Source organism: Leuciscus leuciscus (assembly GCF_965113295.1).
Source record: "Leuciscus leuciscus genome assembly, chromosome: 16".
NCBI classification, from domain to species: domain Eukaryota; kingdom Metazoa; phylum Chordata; class Actinopteri; order Cypriniformes; family Leuciscidae; genus Leuciscus; species Leuciscus leuciscus.
Window position 1 is genome coordinate 29,597,485 of NC_138740.1, and position 18,313 is coordinate 29,615,797.

Sequence of the window (18,313 nt, forward strand, 5' to 3'; positions counted from 1 at the left end):
CTGACAATACTGTGTTTAAAATTAACATCACTTAATATTTATACCTTTCGTTTGTTGAACTTTTGCATAAAATCAATGTCACATTTGCAATCGTGTGGATATTTGATTAATGTGATCAACATTAAACACAGGAACTCACACAGGGTATGTTTTTGTATCGAAGAGTTTAAATCTTTAATCGATCTCTATGCACAGTCTGTGTCTATATTTGTTCTTCATGCTAGTAAGTGCTAAATCCCCAATTTTACAAAGGTAGGCTACATGGTCAAGAACGGCAGTAGGCTATAGCGCGACTGCAGTTTTGACTCTTGACAAGTGCATGGACACCAACGTCTCCGGCACGGACACCGGCAGGGACACCACAGTCTCCGGCACGGACACCAAAGTTTCCGACAAGGACACCACCGTCTCCGGCACGAACACCATCATCTCCGGCACAGACACCAACATCTCCGGCACGGACACCGGCACGGACACCAATGTCTCTGGCACGTCTCCGCTGTCTCCGGCACGGACAAGTGGACGGACACCACTGTCTCGGGAAAGGACACCACCGTCTCCGGCACAGACACCAACGTCTCCTGCACGGACACCACAGTCTCCTGCACAGACACCACAGTCTCCGGCACGGACACCAACGTCTCCGGCACAGACACCACAATCTCCGGAAGGGACACCACCGTCTCCGGCACGGACACCACAGTCTCCTGCACAGACACCACCATCTCCGGAAAGGACACCACCGTCTCCGGCACAGACACCACCATCTTCGGAAGGGACACCACCGTCTCCGGCACGGACACCAACGTCTCTGGCACGTCTCTGCCGTCTCCGGCACGGACACCACCATCACTGGCACGGACACCACAGTCTCCGGCACGGACACCACCGTCTCCGGAATGGACACCACCGTCTCTGGCACGGACACCACCATCTCTGGCACGGACACCACCATCTCTGGCACGGACACCACCATCTCTGGCACGTCTCCGCCGTCTCCAGCACAGACACCACCGTCTCCGGGCACAGACACCACCGTCTCCGGAAAGGACACCACTGTCTCCAGCACGGACACCACAGTCTCCGGCACGGACACCACCGTCTCTGGCACGGACACCACCATCTCTGGCACGTCTCCGCCGTCTCCGGCACAGACACCACCGTCTCCGGAAAGGACACCACTGTCTCCGGCACGGACACCACCATCTCTGGCACGGACACCACCATCTCTGGCACGTCTCCGCCGTCTCCAGCACAGACACCACCGTCTCCGGAAAGGACACCACTGTCTCCGGCACGGACACCAAAGTCTCTGGCACATCTCCGTTTTCTCCACCACGGACACCACTTTCTCCGGCACGGAAACCACCGTCTCCGGATAGGACACCACCCACCGTCTCTGGCACGTCTCTGCCGTCTCCGGCACGGACACCACTGTCTCCGGAATGGACACCACCGTCTCTGGCACGGACACCACCATCTCTGGCACGTCTCCGCCGTCTCCAGCACAGACACCACCGCCTCCGGCACAGACACCACCGTCTCCGGAAAGGACACCACTGTCTCCGGCACGGACACCAAAGTCTCTGGCACGTCTCCGTTTTCTCCACCACGGACACCACTTTCTCCGGCACGGACATAAACGTCTCTGGCACGCAGGGCCGGCCCGAGGCATAAGCGAACTAAGCGGCTGCTTGGGGCCCCCTCGCCACCAGGGGGCCCCCAATCGAGTTTTTTTTATTTTATTTTTTTTTTTATTTTTTTTATACATATTAAAGGTATAGCGGAGGATCTTTCCAAATTTTAGATAAGACCCGCCCTCTCCACTTTTTGAAAAGTTTGATTAATTCACCAGAATGATTGACAATTAGGAGGACCAATAGTATAGGTTACCCACCAGGAAGTAAAACATCCTCCGCTATACCATTAATTAACTTAAACAAGTGACATAAATGAATGAAAGGATTAATAATTCAAGACAAGAAAATTCTGATTTCATGATCAATATACCTGCCTACAACTGCTGTTGTGTCTGCCAGTGTTTGAGTCATGCGCATAACCTCGCGTGCATAGACAATTTGTGCGCAAAGTCACGGTAATGTAATGTTAAGCCATGTCACAAAAATTTGATTTGATCAATGATTTATCCTTTAAATGTAATGATATTCAGAACAGAACAAGAATAAAAAAAATAACTATAAACAAGCCAAAACGAAATCATTTAAAGCGAAAGTGAAAGTAAGCGGCGTTGGGCTCACGTATCTCTCTCATTAGAATCAAAATGTTTCAACATTCGCGATGGATTTGGATGGTAAACTATTCTTTATCATAGGATTTGTACTTCACTCACGTTCCAATATCGACGGAAAAAAATCATCCTCTTCACACGCGCATAAATGTGCTTGGAAACACCACAATGGAAGATTACAAAGCTGGAATATGTTGTGTGTGTGTGTGTGTGTGTGTGAGTCGCGGGCGCGATCGAACAGTGGAAACATAAAAACATACTCCGTCATCTTCATACAAGACATCATTCAAACTGCAAAGTGTTGCAAAACGTTGGAGGATATTTTGCAAATAATTTTTTTAATATGTTTTGTGACAGTTTGTTTTCAGAAGTTTCCAAGAGTTAGTAAAAGAGTAAAGAAAAAGTTACAACTTTTTTAAGTATCTATTTTTTATTAAGTATTTATTTTGTATTAATACATAACCTCATTGTATTAATTTATAATGTAACATTATAGCGTGACATTGTGTCAATAATCGTCAAGCACAGGTGACTCTGCGTGGTGGGAGGGGGCCCCCAAATCAAATTCTGCTTAGGGCCCCCAAAAGGCTCGGGCCGGCACTGCTGGCACGTCTCCGGCCCGGACATCACAGTCACTGCCACGGACACCATTAAAATTAACAGTGCTGGTGTGGCTACAGTGCCAGGGCAAAATTTTTGTTCCAGTCCACCCCTGACAATTGCTGTTTAAGCCAGAGCAAGTGGATGTTGCAGTGGAGTTAAAAGTCAAAGGTGAAGTAGGCTAATGTCAAATTTACATAATTGTGGTTGTGATTTATTTCTGTTATAGTTGTTAATAATTTACATTCTGAAAAACTTTTTTTTTGAAGGTTGCGTTCCATATTGTGGTGTTCAGCAATTTTAACATAGTATCATCATCATATCAGTGTAGATGTAGATGGACCAAAATAACCATTAAAATATCTTATTGTGCCACAGTGACACTCTTGTCCCAAAAAGTATTGCTATACCACAATACTCAATATGTTGTCCTATGGTGAATAATTTTTCCCTGTTGCACCTTCACAAAATTTTAGGGTTCCTTCACCTGCCAAATCCCACTTTAAGCACTCTGTGTGTGTGTCTGTGTATATATATATATATATATTGTTTTTTTTTCTCAATACGAATTTTAAATTGATATTAAAAGCATTAAAAGTCTTCAGCATAAAGAAACATCATGATGCAAAGCCAGAATGGAAGAAAAATACATCAATAAAGTTTTATTCATTTTCCTTTTGAAGAATGTCTCATGTTACTGTTCTTTCGCTTGTTTTGTTTTTATATTGTACAATATCTTTACACTTTTGTAATCTGTAAAAACATTCAGGAAGTGTGTATAAAAAAGGGCACCACCAAAATAATGACAGATTAGTTCACTCACACACACGCACATAAATCCTCTGACATTTACATAAACTGTATTCTCCCTCTATTAGATTCCAAATATGTATACATATACATTTTATATATAAAATACATTTTAAAAGTGATGGTTAATTTCTGCTTAATATATGCCTGTTACTGTGGTCATTGTACTAACAATTTCGTGACAATTTCATGAAAGTTTCCATGTAAAAAAAAAAAGAAAGAAAAAAAGAAAGAAAAGAAAAGCCTAAACAAATTCAATCTGCAAAAGTCTTTCACAGAAAGACTCTGGAAAGGCAACAATGTCACACAAAACTGCCCTGCCTTTGAGCAGAGAAGATAAGAAGCAACAATCCTAACAAATATGATTGTACCTGAACGTCATGAGTGCTAGTGATGGCAACAATACAAAATAAATAAGATGTCTAAATGTCACAGAGGGAAAATTGCAATCTTGATGCGAGTGTGTGCGTGCGTTAGTACAGAATCAGCAATAAAAGAGGCATTATCCAAAATACCTCCAACAGAACACAAACTGTATCTGATTTCCTTCAATTGTCTCTCCCTGCCATTATTTTTGAAAACATAAGGGAAAAATGAAAACAACGGGCAAGTCTTCATTGACCGCTATGCGATTCATGTCCATGTTTACTCCGTGCTCTTCATATATATGCAGTCTTGACTCCAGTGTCCAGTACTGCACAGTGAGGTTACAGGTCAGGCTGTCCGTTCAATTTACCAAGATTCATCTCCAAATGCCGATTCTTAGCCTTTTCAGGATGCACAATGTCAGTCCACTGTGAGCCATGAAAGAGGGCTGGATCAGCAGGTCTTCGAAAATCACACAACAAAACAAACTCAACACGCCATGTTTCTAGCAACCAAAAAAAAAAAAAAAAAAAAAAAAAAGCAAACAAAACAAAAAAAAAATCTTAAGAGTAATGCCCAGCGAGACTGTTAAATATTTTCATATATTTTTACACTATTCCACAGTTCTCAAAGGTTCAGGCAGCCAATGCACAGAAGAGAAAACCTCCTCCATTTTTTTCAGGACTCAAACGAACTTCTCCAGGAGATCAGACATCAGCCAGGGTCACATCTCTGCTTTTTTCTTTGCCGTTTTTTCGTCACACACACAAACAGATGTCAATTCAGGAGTACAATAGGCAAATGGAAATTTAAAGACAGAAGAACAAGCACACACACAAAAAAAAACAAACAGCTGAGAATCACATCTATGCTCCGGAGTCCTTTGAGAAATAGAGGATGATCTTGGATAGAAGCTAAACTGAAAGTGAAAAAGAGTGAGGAGGAAAAATGGAAGATGGCCTATAAGCTCATGGTACGTGAGAGCGAAATGGAGGGATGAAGGACGGAGGTTAGCTCCAGAGGCCGGCGTAGTTTCCGTGTAGGCCAGAACACAGGGGTCCGCCGGCCACGAAGAGTTTGGTGCCGGAGTCGTCGTAGCAGTGTGTGTACACGGCGTTCGGGAAGGAGCGCACGTCTGAAAAGTAGCTTCTCCATGTTTCATCGTGATTCTGTGGGAGAAGAATCTGAATTTTAGAAACGGTACAAGAACCTGACTGATATTTTTGCTTTTCTGATATTAATTCAGCCTCAATAAATATACATACACTACTGTTCATTTTGGGGTCGTTTTAAATGTTGGTTCAAGTTAAATGACAGATGTCTTTTATGTTCATTGATGCTGCATTTATTTAATAAAAAATACAGTATAAACAGTAATATTGTGAAATATTATTATAATTTATAAAAATACCGGTTTTCTATTTTAATATATTTTAAAATGTAATTTATTCCTGTGATGGCAAAGTTGAATTTCAGCATCATTGCTCCAGTCTTAAAGGGGTGGTATAATGCCCTTTTTTACAAGATGTATAAATAAGTGTTTGATGTCCCCAGAGTGAGTATGTGAAGTTTTAGCTCAAAATACCCCACAGATAATTTTTTATAGCATGTTAAAATTGTACATTTTTTAGGGTGAGCTAAAAACGCATTGTTTTGTGTCTGTTCCTTTAAATGCAAATGAGCTGCTGCTCCCGGCACAGAGGGCGGAGCTTCGAGAGCTTGTGTGTTAGCAGCTCCTATTACCTCTTCTCAACATGGACTCACCCCCTTTGTTGTGTGTTCCCGGGAGCGGGGTTTATGTCAATTTTAGGGTTTGTGATGTCACTAACCCGTGAGGAAGCTCTTGTAGTCTCTACCGGCCGTTTGTTGTAGTCCTTAAAAAACTATTTCTTTAAAAAGCAAACATCTCCCTTTGATTTGAACTTTGAAAGTTGTAACTTTGCAGATGTTGTTTATGCTCAAACAGCAACATTACACACTAACTAAAGTTAAAAAAGTGAAATCATAATCAACCACCCCTTTAAGTGTCACATGATCCTTCAGAAATCATTCTAATATGCTGATTTGGTGGAAACATGAAAAGTTGTGCTGCTACTTTTGGGGAAACCGTGATGCACTTTTTTAAGGATTCTTTAATGAATAGAAAGTTCAAAAGAACAGCATTTAATTGAAATAGAAATCTTTTCTAATATTATAAATGTTTTTACTAACACTTTATCAATGTAATGCATCCCTGCTGAATGAAAGTATTCATTTCTTTTTAAAAAGAAAACTTTCTTGCTGACCCCAAACTTTTGAACAGTGCATATATGTATGTAATAAGCAGGATAATGTACAGTTGGCACTTCATTATGACAAAATAGCCTCAGACAGGGAAATCAGGACCCTGATGTATGGAGTTGTTTATTTTTGCAATAATGAGTGGCTAACTGTGCATTATCCCTTACATAGTTAAATTATTCAAAGTTTTAACAAAAGGGCAGCAAATTAAGTGGGTCAATTAAACCAATCAAATAGCAGTTATACGTCCATGTGGACTCCTGATTAATGCAGCAGACAGCATTTCTGCTTAATGAACTTCCATATGGTAAGCAAAGGCTGATGCTGCAGGCAACCGACTGCTAAAGTAAGCACTTTGTAAAGGAGCTTATATATAGACTAATTAATTGCAAGGTTTGCCCATGGTAAAAATTAGGTAGTGGGTTGGTGTATAAAGCAAAAGAAGAAAATAGCAATATTGCATGTACATCAAATGAGTATGAAAGTTCCATAAATAAACAAAATGCAAAACAATAATTGTTTAGGTATGAGATTTAATTTAAAACGTTTGGTAATAGTTAGACTTTCTTTAAACAAATTAAAACCTTTATTCAGCAAGGATGGCTTAAGGCGAGACACTACAGGTGAATAGGGTAAAAAATAATAATAATAGATATCACCATGAAACTTCCTCAGTTGATTACCTACACAAGTATATGAAAAAAAATGTATTACAAGTTTTTGAAATTTGTATGTTTAATAATGCAAATTAGGCATTATCTCATTAAATATGCACGATTTTGCATATATTTTCGGTAGATAGATCTGAACATATGATAAAGCCAAGTGCAAAATTCTTTTTTCATATTGTTTACACACAAGATGAAAAAAAATAAAAAAATTCAGAGGGATTTCAGGATATATGCTTTCATTACCTAGGAAATCAAAATATACTGTCCATTTTCGCCATATTTTTTGGATTAAAATGTCACATAAATCAGGCCAGGAATTATTTATTAACAAATCCCTCTGAACATATCTTCAGAATACTGCTAAGTGTATAACTGGAAAGTTTGGTCATGACAGACTTCAGTAAACAGACGGAACTCGGCATGTCGCGTTGGAATGCTAACTTCTTGGTAAATTCGGGAGAAACTTACTGCCGCAAGTAAACAAAATGTAACAAAATAAACATCTTAATGTATATTTTCAATGTTATCTTTATAGCAGCTTGAAAGAACACATATTGAAGGAGTAAACTAGCCCAAAATCTCGAAACTGACCACTACATGAAAAATCAATGTTTTTGCCTGCCTTAAACTGATCAAAAGTAACTAAAGATATTTATAATGTTATTTCAAATAAATGCTGCTCTATTGAACTTTCTATTAATCTATAAATATGCTTTAATAAAATAAGTATAATGGTTTCCACAAAATATATGGCAGTACAACCGTTTTCAACATTGATAATAAGAAGAAATGTTTCTTTCTGAAGGTCATGTGACACAGAAGACTGGAGTAATGATGCTGAAAATTCAGCTTTGACATCACAGGAATAAATTACATTTTTAAATATATCAAAATGCAAAAGAGAAATGTTTTAAATAATAATATTTCACAATATTACTGTTTTACTGTATTTTTGGTCAAAGAAATGCAGCCTTGTTGAGACTTAAAAAAAGTGTACCCACCCCAAACTTCTGAATGGTAGTGTATATTAGAGCTGCACAATTAATCGTGGAAAGATCGCAATCTCAATTTAAACAGCCACGTGATCTCAGCCAGACAGAGCAGTTGTAACATGAATGAAACCGCTTCAGTTTTTTCAACCACACATTATCTCCGTCTTACAATAATTCAAATAATCACAAAAGTACTGAGATAAAAGTTTATGGTTATATAAACACTAATGTCTACAGTAGTAAACAAAATGGAGTAAATCACCTTTTGAAAGTAACTTGAAAAGATTGTATTAATTACATTGTTAAGCCAATACAGGTGGCAACAAATGACTGTTAAAAATGTATTTGACACTGAATCATTCATGCAAGACATTTATTCACAAACACTGATTCATCCAGTAAAACAAGTTAAGTCTTTATTAGTTAACTGATTTAAAAAAAAATAATTAATGAAACACTTTTGAATAGACTGCAGCAACTAACATTTAGTAAGAACCTCTAGTAAATTACATGTTATTTGTTTTAGTTGTCTGTTCAGAATCGTGGGAGAATCTTGATCTTCATTTTTTTAACTCAATTTTTCCAGATTCATGCAGCTCTAATGCATGTAAAATATAATAAAAAATAAAACATTTATTTATTAAGTGCCTGAAATGGCCTACATCAAATAAAAGATACATAATCAATCAAGGTCTAATCATTATGTAAAATCTCAGCATGCAAAATGGACAATCTTACCAGCCATCCTCTCCCTGTGGAGAGTTTAAGGATGCCCTCTGCTGTGCGATTCCGGTACCCGCCGGGTGTGCTGGATGGGCCATCCAGAAAACGCTGGGCCCTGATATCGTAGAAGAGCAGGGAACCTTGGCCAGTGCCTACTGTGACTATGTGTTCATAGAAGCTCACAGAGCGAATACCTAAGAAATAATCATTTTAAAAAAACAACAGAAAACTGAACACCAGTTTGCTCTGCAAAATATAACTTTTTAACTTTGTGTGAACTATCTTGGAAGGAAAAAAACAAAACAAAAACATACCACTGCCACGCTCCCTGGAGCTCACGGATTTGATGTTCTGAGTCGATTGCCGGGGGTCAAGGAAGGAAACGTGAGCCTGAGACCCGACTGCATAAACAGACCAGTCCATCCCGTACGCCAGACACACATTCTCCTTACAGTAAGGAAGTTTGGTAGAAAGTTCCTGAAAATAAATTTAATGGAAAAAACAGTCATGAGACTACTGTAAAAATTTAATATTGAGCTAGGCATAAAAATACTGGTACTGATTCCGGTAACTGTACCTTAGACAGGTTGTCTTGTGCTTTCCACAGATGGAAATATCCATCAAGAGAAACGGCACCCAACTCCTAATGGATGAATGAAAAAGATATAAGTGGAATTGGAGAAACGGTGAGCTTGAATAACGCACAAAGACAATTCATTTTGAGTCAGCACAGCCACACGAGTCAAAAACAGCCGCTGACCTTATGGCTGTTGTTGAAGGCTAGTGCGCGCACTTTGCAGTTGTAGGGGTGGGTGTACTCTTTCGGGATGTCCTTGAGAGCGCGGTGAGAAATGTGGGAGTAACTAGGAACACCTTTCTCATTCTGATGCTTCTCTGCTTGAGACAACACCTCCTCTGATATCTCCCACAGACCCATGGAACCGTCACGAGATCCTGCTCCAGTGAACAAAAAAGATGCATTCTCCTTTAATGGAACAGTAGAATCTGTAAACCATGTACAGCATAGGATTGTGTACAACAAGAGATAATGTATAATTCATCTCAAAATACACCCAAACAGGGTAGTCAGGGAAAGCATGTTTCAGGAGTATTTTTGCATTGTGACAAATTCAAGACAATTTAGAGAAAAAAAAACATTACTAGAACTCAAAATGTCACTCATTACTGTAATAAATGAATGAAAGCCATCATGTCCTGACATTTTTTCTTTTTTATTAAAATCAGAATGAAATAGATTTATGTAAAAGATATCAAGATCACATTACAGTATGTTACTAAGAAATGCATGCAAGGCTGTGCTAAACTGTAATGAAAATAATATCAATCTTAATGTTCCGGAACTAGGCCCCATTTTCTTCATGCAAAACATACTTTCTATTTCTTTTCTCCCTTTGCGCTTGGGGTGAAATATGACTTTGGCAATTCTTGAAATGTACACTCGCACTTAATGTGTTAGGACACGGTGTTAAGTGTTTGCTCAAAACTGGATCTGCAAGCTTCTTACCTGAGACTGCCATGGTATCACTGATCCACGCAATGGAGAATATCCAGTCGTTGTGCCCATCCTGTTAGAAATATAGAACCAAACTTGAGTCTTTAAATAACAGAATTGTTTTCAATTACGTTAGTCACAAAGAGCACTTCTGTTTTATTGTTTTTCCTTTTTATGGAGCCAAAGGCTAAAGCCACTAATCCATTGACATTTACACTACTTGCACAACTAGAAAGGGAGCAAAAGGCAGACTCACATCCCCGACACAGACAGGATCAAGTGTGGGAAGCCTGTACACTGCCAGGCTGTTGGGGTTGTCACCTCCAGTGGCCAACAAAGTTTGAGAGGGGTTCAGCTCTATGGCATGGATGCCACATCCCTGCTGGACATCCAGGCCACCGACTGATCCTGGATTTTGGAAAGGGAAATGGCCTCCCACTCCACCCAAACCCTGGGAGACATCTCCCATGCCCTCTCTGTCAATCAGCATGGGTATCCTGGTTATCTGTCCTGAGAGGACGTCCACCACAAATAGCTAAAAGAATAAGAAAAACAGGATTAGTAAAAGTCATCCTTGTAGGAATTCTGTATCAAACAGAATTAGATCATTTTGGAAATCCACACACAAATAAAACACATAAATAGGTGAAATCTATCAAGCTCTAAATTGTAGTCTGGAACATCTCAGAACCACGGTGAAAGTCTTAGAAGCATATAGCAAAACAGCTGGACATATTCTTTGTACTTTTGTGTCATATTGGAGCTTGACAGTTGCCATTCTCTTTCATTGTATGGAAAAGCATGATGGAGATAAAAGAATTAGCATTTTTGGGTGAACTATACCTTTAAAGGAATATTAAAGACCCCCTGTGGAAAAAATCTAGTTTTTAATGTTGTTTATAATATGTCTGTGGTGTTTTTAATATGCTTTAAGACAAATCATGTGCAAATTCATCAGTCAACACCATTGCTGAGAATTTTCTCCTTAAAACTGCGGTGAAAAAAAATCCAGGTTATCCCGGTATATTTCTCTATTGATATTAAAAATCAGGTACATTTAGCAATACAACGGGAGAATTATGTTCATGATATATATTATGTTATGATGGACTATATGCCTTTCTCCACTGGCTTTCTAAGTTGTTCAAAGCATTTCTAAGGATACTGATTTTCAGAAGGCAGCCATCTGACTCCGAGATGGTGAACGGGAACACGGTTTGAACATGTAAAATGAGCAACAACACATTATTAGTTGTTTGCTAAAGTAGTCAAGCCAAAGGCTTGTAGAAAAGCCTGTATAATTCGTTCTTCCACTTCTTCTGAATCAGTTTCTGGTTCAAACATTTATGGCTGAATTAAACCAGTATTTCCTCTTGCCATCGTGTAGCGTGTGATTGAGTGGAGGAGGAGACTTATATGCATATTCATGATTCAACATATACTAAATGAAGCAAGGGTGTAGAGTTACATTGAAGCTATTTTAGGGCATGAAGAAATTATTTTGACAGGAAAAAACATTAAAATATAATTTTAGATCAAATATGAGTTTTAAGGGGGACTTTAAATAAGTTAAACTCTATAACAGAATCAATTTACAGGCCAAAATTATTTCTGTTTCAATCAACAGCATGTCACAGTAGTTGTCAATAGAGCTTATTTAACCAGGAATATTCTTGTAGGGTGACATGTGCCTCGAAAACCTTTTGCCTTTTATTAATATTAAAAATTGTAGTTAAAGTTTAAGTAATTTTGTTGGGGTTTTGTCCTTAAAGGGGTGGTATAATGCCCCTTTCACAAGATTTAAAATAAGTCTTTGATGTCCCTACAGTGTGTATGTGACGTTTTAGCTCAAAATACCCCACAGATATTTTTATATAGCATGTTAAGTTTGTCACTTTTTGAGGGTGAGCAAAAATGCACCATTTTGTGTCTGTTCCTTTAAATGCAAATGAGCTGCTGCTCCCAGCACAGGGGGCGGAGCTTCAAGACCTCGTGTCCTTTTACCTCACACAGACACACACTGAAAATTTCCAAAACTTTTAGCCTTTTATATTCAAACCTAAGTCAGAAAGATGGAGAGACTTGAGAAGAAGTGACGACATGTAGAGCAACATTTCTGAATGGTTAGTTGATGAATTTATGTAGCTTATGTGTAGTTATCTTCTAGTCATTGATTAGCATATTCTGTAGGGCTGGGATAAACGATTATTTTTTAAACGATTAATCTAGCGATTATTTTTTCGATGCATCGATTAATCTAACGATAAATTTTTTCAGACCGATTCGATTATCGATTATCTCCCCATTAATTGACTACTAACAATTTATACATGTTGATTTACATATTTGAATGAAAAAACATGAATTCCTTAACATTGCAATATGTTTATTGCTCTTAAAATGACAAAATAAAAGACTATACAAGTGCAAAGTAATGCATTCTTAGTCAGAGATAGCATTCAATAAAACCTTAAAGCCTTGAAAACACATAGCTTACTGAAACAAGCTTACTGAACACATAGGGCCTAGCTTACTGAAAAAAAGTTCTTTCAGATGAAAATAACAACAACTTGATGACTAGCATTCAATAAAAAAATAAAAAAGGTCACCCAAAATACTTGTTTAGAGCAACTGAAAGAATACAGTAACCAATGTAAACCTGAGGGCTTTAAGCTAATACAGAGAGTGCTTTTCCAACAAAAAAAATAAATAAAAATTAATAGTGGGAGCCAGCAGCCTGTCATGGAGAAAAAAAAAATCTCCGAATGCTCCACGTGAAACTTTGGTGTTCCGCCCTTTTTCTATCGTGTCTAATGATTTTGGTTAATATGCACGAGGGAGAGAGAGAGCAAGACAGCGCTCGTGTAGTTTGAAGACTGTGAGTGCGCGAGCGCGCGTGAAACTTTGGTGTTTCGCCCTTTTTCTATCGTGTTTAATGATTTTGATTAATATGCACGAGGGAGAGAGAGAGCAAGCAGCGCTCGTGTTGTTTGAAGACTGTGAGTGCGCGCGCGCGGCCGGGGCTCTCTCTCGTACGCGCCCCAGCAGTCTATTCTACATCACTCACCGATCAAATAAGGATTTGACAGCCGCCAAAAAAAAGATCAATGCAGAAAAACCCCTGGATTGGTTATATAACGTTGGACAGAATGTTGATCCGGCCATCGCGTATATTCAGCGCACATAAGGTAAACGTTTTGCAAACGTTTTTTTGAGAAATAAAAACAGGTCGACGAATCGATGCGCATATTTTGCGTCGACGTATTTTTTGCGTCGACGTCATCGATGACCTCGACGCGTTGTCCCAGCCCTAATATTCTGTCTTGATAATCTATAAATCACATTCCCAGGGGTGGGGCTTATGTACATTTTAGGGTTAGTGATGTCACTAACTCAGGAGGAAGCTCGTCCCTTCCAGCTGTTTGTTGTAGTCCTTAAAAAGCAATGTTTTTAAAATAAAATATCTCCCTTTGCTTTGAACTTTGCAGATGTTGTTTATGCTCAAACAGCAACATTACACACTAACTAAAGTTAGAAAAGTGAAATCATATTCAACCACCCCTTTAAAAAAAATAACTAGTTGAATATATATAGATTGTAAACCATAATAATAGTAGGTCTACTTTTTTGCCTTTTCTCTTGGAAGATTTATGTCTTGCACTTTAGTAATGTAAATACCCAACTCATATGCAGAATATCCAGCAAGTGTCTCAGGGAAATTAAGTACAGTTAAGTAAATCTGGAGAATAAAAGTAATTTGCAACCTGTATGTGTGGGGAATGAGAGCAAAAGAGTAAAAGAAAGTGTAAACTGTGAAATAGAGTAAACTATTTTCCAGTTTACACCAAACATCAAAATTAACAGTAAACTTTCAAATATTTCATGTGAGGAAAGACCAGTACAGCATTGATAACATTACATACTGAAGTACTAATCATAAACCACCTCACCGTGTTGCATTTGGTCCCACACACCACCTGCCTGTGGTTGAGCCATTGGGAAGCGAACACCTTGTTAAGACGGCCGAGGGAGAACTCTCTCTCTCTGAGGATCCCGGGGATGCGTCCAGCAGCGAATCCACGCAGACTCCGCTGGAAGCTCCACTCGTGCTGCTGCTGAGGGCGAAACTCCCTCCCTCTCACAGAGCACACCACCGACCGCCGACTCTGCCACCAGTGCTGGGCATGACGCGCTGAGCTGGACACGCGGGCACGCTTGAATGCACTCTGACACCAGTCAAACTGTCAGAGGGACAAAAAGGATGTAAGAAAATCTAAATGAAAACAATTTACTTTCATAATAAATGTGATTTTAAAAAATGCTATAATCTAAAACAAACTGTAAAGCATTTACTGGCAGAGTTACTGATATTTTCAGCATGGTTTCACAGACAGGCCTTAGATCAAGCCTTAGTTCAATTAGGACATTTAAGTTGCTTTTATAAATGTGTCTTAGAAAAATAATGGCGCTGACATATTTTAAGATATGTCACTGCAAGGTGCTTTTAGTTAAAACAGCTCAAACATGCATTTTAGGCTGGGACTAGACTTAACCCTTGTCTGTGAAACCAGGCAGTCACATTTCAACTGATAAAAAAAAAAAAAAAATCACAAAATAAATCAAATATATTTAACTAAATTAAATAAACCACAAAAAACTTGAAACAATCATGTTAAATGCTACAAATAAATGTAAGCATCATAACATTAAAAAATGTATATTCATTTGGAAAGCATTAGATCCTCTTCATAAAACTGTTAATTTAAACCGTAATTCACAAAAATGCTCTTTGTTAGTAAATTGCATATTCTCTCTCTCATTCTGATTATGTAACTTTTTTTCAAACAGAAACCATAAATTATGAGAACAATCTCACAGGACATCAGGTTTAAGGTGGCTCCTTTGCAATCCAGCACTGTGTATGCACTTTTGCAGCTTTTAAAAACAGCTTGCATTCGAAGAAAAACACCTGGTGGCACTGAAAATGCATCACCTCACCCTGCAAACAGCACTCTATACAATCAAACACAATATATTGCACCTAAACAGCCAAACAACAAAAGTGAGGGCATCCATCTGATGCTAACGTCAGCTGGCAGACAAAGCGATTCTGTGCTCCCGGCAAGCATCGGCAAATCCAATATAGCCATGACAGGGGCGTGTAAAACCAATGGCTTGAAGTATATCAGCTCCCGTAGGCCCGACAATCAGTGAGACGGAGACTCATTCATTTTAATGCTTGTTCCCGCTAAACAGAACTGACATCATAATGCTTATAATCAAGACATCATCACCCATTTAAATAACTCTCGCTGAAATGACATAATCTGTCCTACGCGAGATCTAGTCATAAACACTGATGCGTTTCTACTCTAGTAAAGCTCTTCCAATCCCCCTTCAGGCCAGTAAACGTCGGCCCTCTATCTGACTTGAGCCAGAGCCTAATGGCCAAATAGTTCAGGATAGGATCTTAGTCAATACACGGCCAGTCGGCCACCTTCCCATTCACAAACTCTGCAAGTGTATAATCATACCAAAAAGAAGACCTTCAAGAGTAAAACTGAGGGAAAACCTCAAAGTATCAACATTAACAATCAAGCTGTACTACAAAATATCTCATCTGACTAGTCCCGCCCCCAAATTCACACCATTGGTTGCTGCTGGTCGGGATACACAAACAAACATTTTTAGAGGAATAAACCCTGCAAACGGCTTAGATGTAACTGTCTCAGTATATTAAGCTATGATATGTGACCCTGGATCACAAAACCAGTCATAAGTCGCATGGGTATATTTGTGGCAAAAGCCAACACTAGCCTACATTGTATGGGTCAAAATTATAGATTTTTCTTTTATGCCAAAAATCATTAGGATATTATATCCTACCATATATCCTACCCTAAGAAAACATAGGCCTACATCAATCGAAAGTTTATTAATTCAGCTTTCAGATGATGTATAAATCTCAATTTCAAAAAATTGACCCATGTGACTGGTTTTGTGGTCCAGGGTCTCTTATTATATGTAAGTATTGAAGCATGAAAAAAACTTATCTTTCAATTATAGACTTTATAAACTCACTGTATTATAATATGATATTTACAATATTATAATAATAAAATAAAATGAAATTTAAATAATCAGTGAGATGAACATATCATTCATTCACCTCATAAGGTCTAGTTACTACTGACATCAATTGTTGAGGCCTATGATATCAGTGATTTTTTTTACATGATTTTCTCTTCTAGATATGGCTGTCACACAGGGATACGATTAGTGTTAACCTGTGATAACAGAAATAAACCTTCAACAAAACCAAATAAGGAAAGCACTGAAGACCACCTTCCCCCCATATGGAACTCTATCCTGTCCTGTGAATCCACATTAACATCACTACAAGGCCATAATTAAGCCATTACTGGCCAATCAATCCATACAGATCAATAATCAACAGATTCAAAATAATGTGTCAGATATTCATCATGAATATTGATAAAACTAGACAAGTTAAAAATATTGACATCGACAATTGTTTTAAATGATACAAATTCAACAGCACCTATATGACCTTGTTGAACTCATAGCAGGTGAAATATAGAAAGAGGACCTTCAGGATGAAGGTTGACTTTGATATTGCCTTATTATTATATAAATGTTTTCATTCGTTTTGACAGAAAGTACAGAGACACATTTATGAACTGTGGCTAAGATTAAACTCCTCCTGCAGTCAGGACATAGTAGTATAGTAATGTTTCTTTAAAGACTACATTTATATGCCTGTTTTCTTATGTTTAAAATATATCTAATTATATAAAATATTGAAAGTCTGAAGAAATGTGGCTTTATGGTTATATAACAATAAAGAGACAATCGAATATATTGATACATATGTTAAGAACATTAAATGTTGATGTTGAGACAATATCATTGTGCAGCAAAAAAAATAATAATACATTGTGTTATTGATATTTCTCATCTTAATGATGGAATAATGGAGAACTATAGCAGATCTCAGTCCTACTAGGCGACTAACCAGCTAATGCTGTCTATATCTTACAGGAGAATCATTATCCTGTAATCTAGTGCAGGATTAAGACGTACTCAGACACATAACCTCAATGTCCAAGGCAACTGATAAATGATTACACATTAATAAACCAGCTCACCAATGCCAGATCAATGTCAACAACAACTAACGTTAAGTTAACAACCACACCATTAACGTTAGCCTTTAGCCAGCAGACTGGTGCTAACATTAGACTGCAATCTGTTCCTGTTTGTAAAGTGTCATATTTCGAGCTTCTGTTTTACATTATACGTGGTTATTATTTCATATAAAACGAGAGGTTAGCATATGGCTGCATATAGTGTTTTTGTTAGGTATAACAGAGATCCGTTTTTGTTTTTTTTTACCTGTTGTTCCTTGGGCTCCTCTGCTTTCCTTTTCCTGCTAACTGTTTTTCTCGCCATAGCCCGACACGCACAGTTCCCTCACCCACATGGAGGGTAGCAGCGACGCTGGGAAGTGGATCATATAATGGCGATGGGGTTATTTCGGCGGCCTCTGGGCTGGTAAAGCGGCGCGACTAATCGAATCCAACCAAGTCGCGTCGGCCGAGGATGAATCGAATAACCGTCCGATTCTGTTTTAGTGGCCGATCCCCGATCCGTTTGATTGAGATCTTTTTCAAGGCAGGATTGTTTGTTTTCCGTCTGTGTGGAGGAGCTACAACGGTACAGCTGCCCCTCCCCTGGAGCCAGCTCACTTTTCACCTATCTTCTTTCTCTCTCTCTATCCGTCGTTCTCCTGACAAAACGCGTCATCCTTCAACGTACATCGCCGCGCGCAGCCGCACTCTAGTCAAACATCAACAAAAACAAGGTCAAGCGTACGCGTGCGCGTCGGTTGCGTTCACGCGCACGCTCTACCGTCTCCCGTTTTACGGCTCACGTTTCATTTTCTGCTTGTAAATGATTTGTTCTGCTGTTGATATATATTCATTCTTACAATTCTGTGCTTTTTAAAAAATCCACAAAAGAAGTTTATGGTATTTATAATGTACAATGTCTCCTTTTTATAATTATAATTGGCTGGATAAAAATAAGC

At 38.7% G+C, this 18,313-nt stretch overlaps 2 protein-coding genes across 2 annotated transcripts; both read right to left on the bottom strand.

The window, feature by feature from the left end:
- Window positions 1–310: 310 nt before the first annotated feature.
- LOC309477501 (uncharacterized protein) lies at window positions 311–3,330 on the bottom strand. Its single transcript, XM_082140775.1, has 2 exons — window positions 2,850–3,330; window positions 311–1,646 (listed from the first exon to the last, which is right to left on the bottom strand). The coding sequence occupies exon 2, from the start codon at window positions 1,638–1,640 to the stop codon at window positions 426–428; it is 1,215 nt and encodes a 404-aa protein (XP_081996901.1). The 5' UTR covers window positions 1,641–1,646; window positions 2,850–3,330; the 3' UTR covers window positions 311–425.
- A 154-nt stretch (window positions 3,331–3,484) lies between these two features.
- dcaf12 (DDB1 and CUL4 associated factor 12) lies at window positions 3,485–18,049 on the bottom strand. The gene is made up of 9 exons (XM_082140774.1): window positions 17,620–18,049; window positions 14,154–14,444; window positions 10,460–10,738; window positions 10,216–10,276; window positions 9,451–9,644; window positions 9,268–9,333; window positions 9,005–9,167; window positions 8,706–8,884; window positions 3,485–5,193 (listed from the first exon to the last, which is right to left on the bottom strand). The coding sequence occupies exons 1-9, from the start codon at window positions 17,674–17,676 to the stop codon at window positions 5,035–5,037; spliced, it is 1,449 nt and encodes a 482-aa protein (XP_081996900.1). The 5' UTR covers window positions 17,677–18,049; the 3' UTR covers window positions 3,485–5,034.
- Between the last annotated feature and the right edge of the window lie 264 nt (window positions 18,050–18,313).

Bases quoted from the DNA above. Each gene is read 5' to 3' on its own strand.
- dcaf12 (XM_082140774.1), bottom strand. From the start codon at position 17,676: ATGGCGAGAAAAACAGTTAGCAGGAAAAGGAAAGCAGAGGAGCCCAAG. The intron at 10,277-10,459 runs GTGAGTCTGCCT...TATTTCTAACAG, and splicing joins ATCCTGTCTGTGTCGGGGAT to GATGGGCACAACGACTGGAT. The intron at 5,194-8,705 runs GTAAGATTGTCC...CTTCTCCCACAG, and splicing joins CCACAGGGAGAGGATGGCTG to AATCACGATGAAACATGGAG.
- LOC309477501 (XM_082140775.1), bottom strand. From the start codon at position 1,640: ATGTCCGTGCCGGAGAAAGTGGTGTCCGTGGTGGAGAAAACGGAGACG.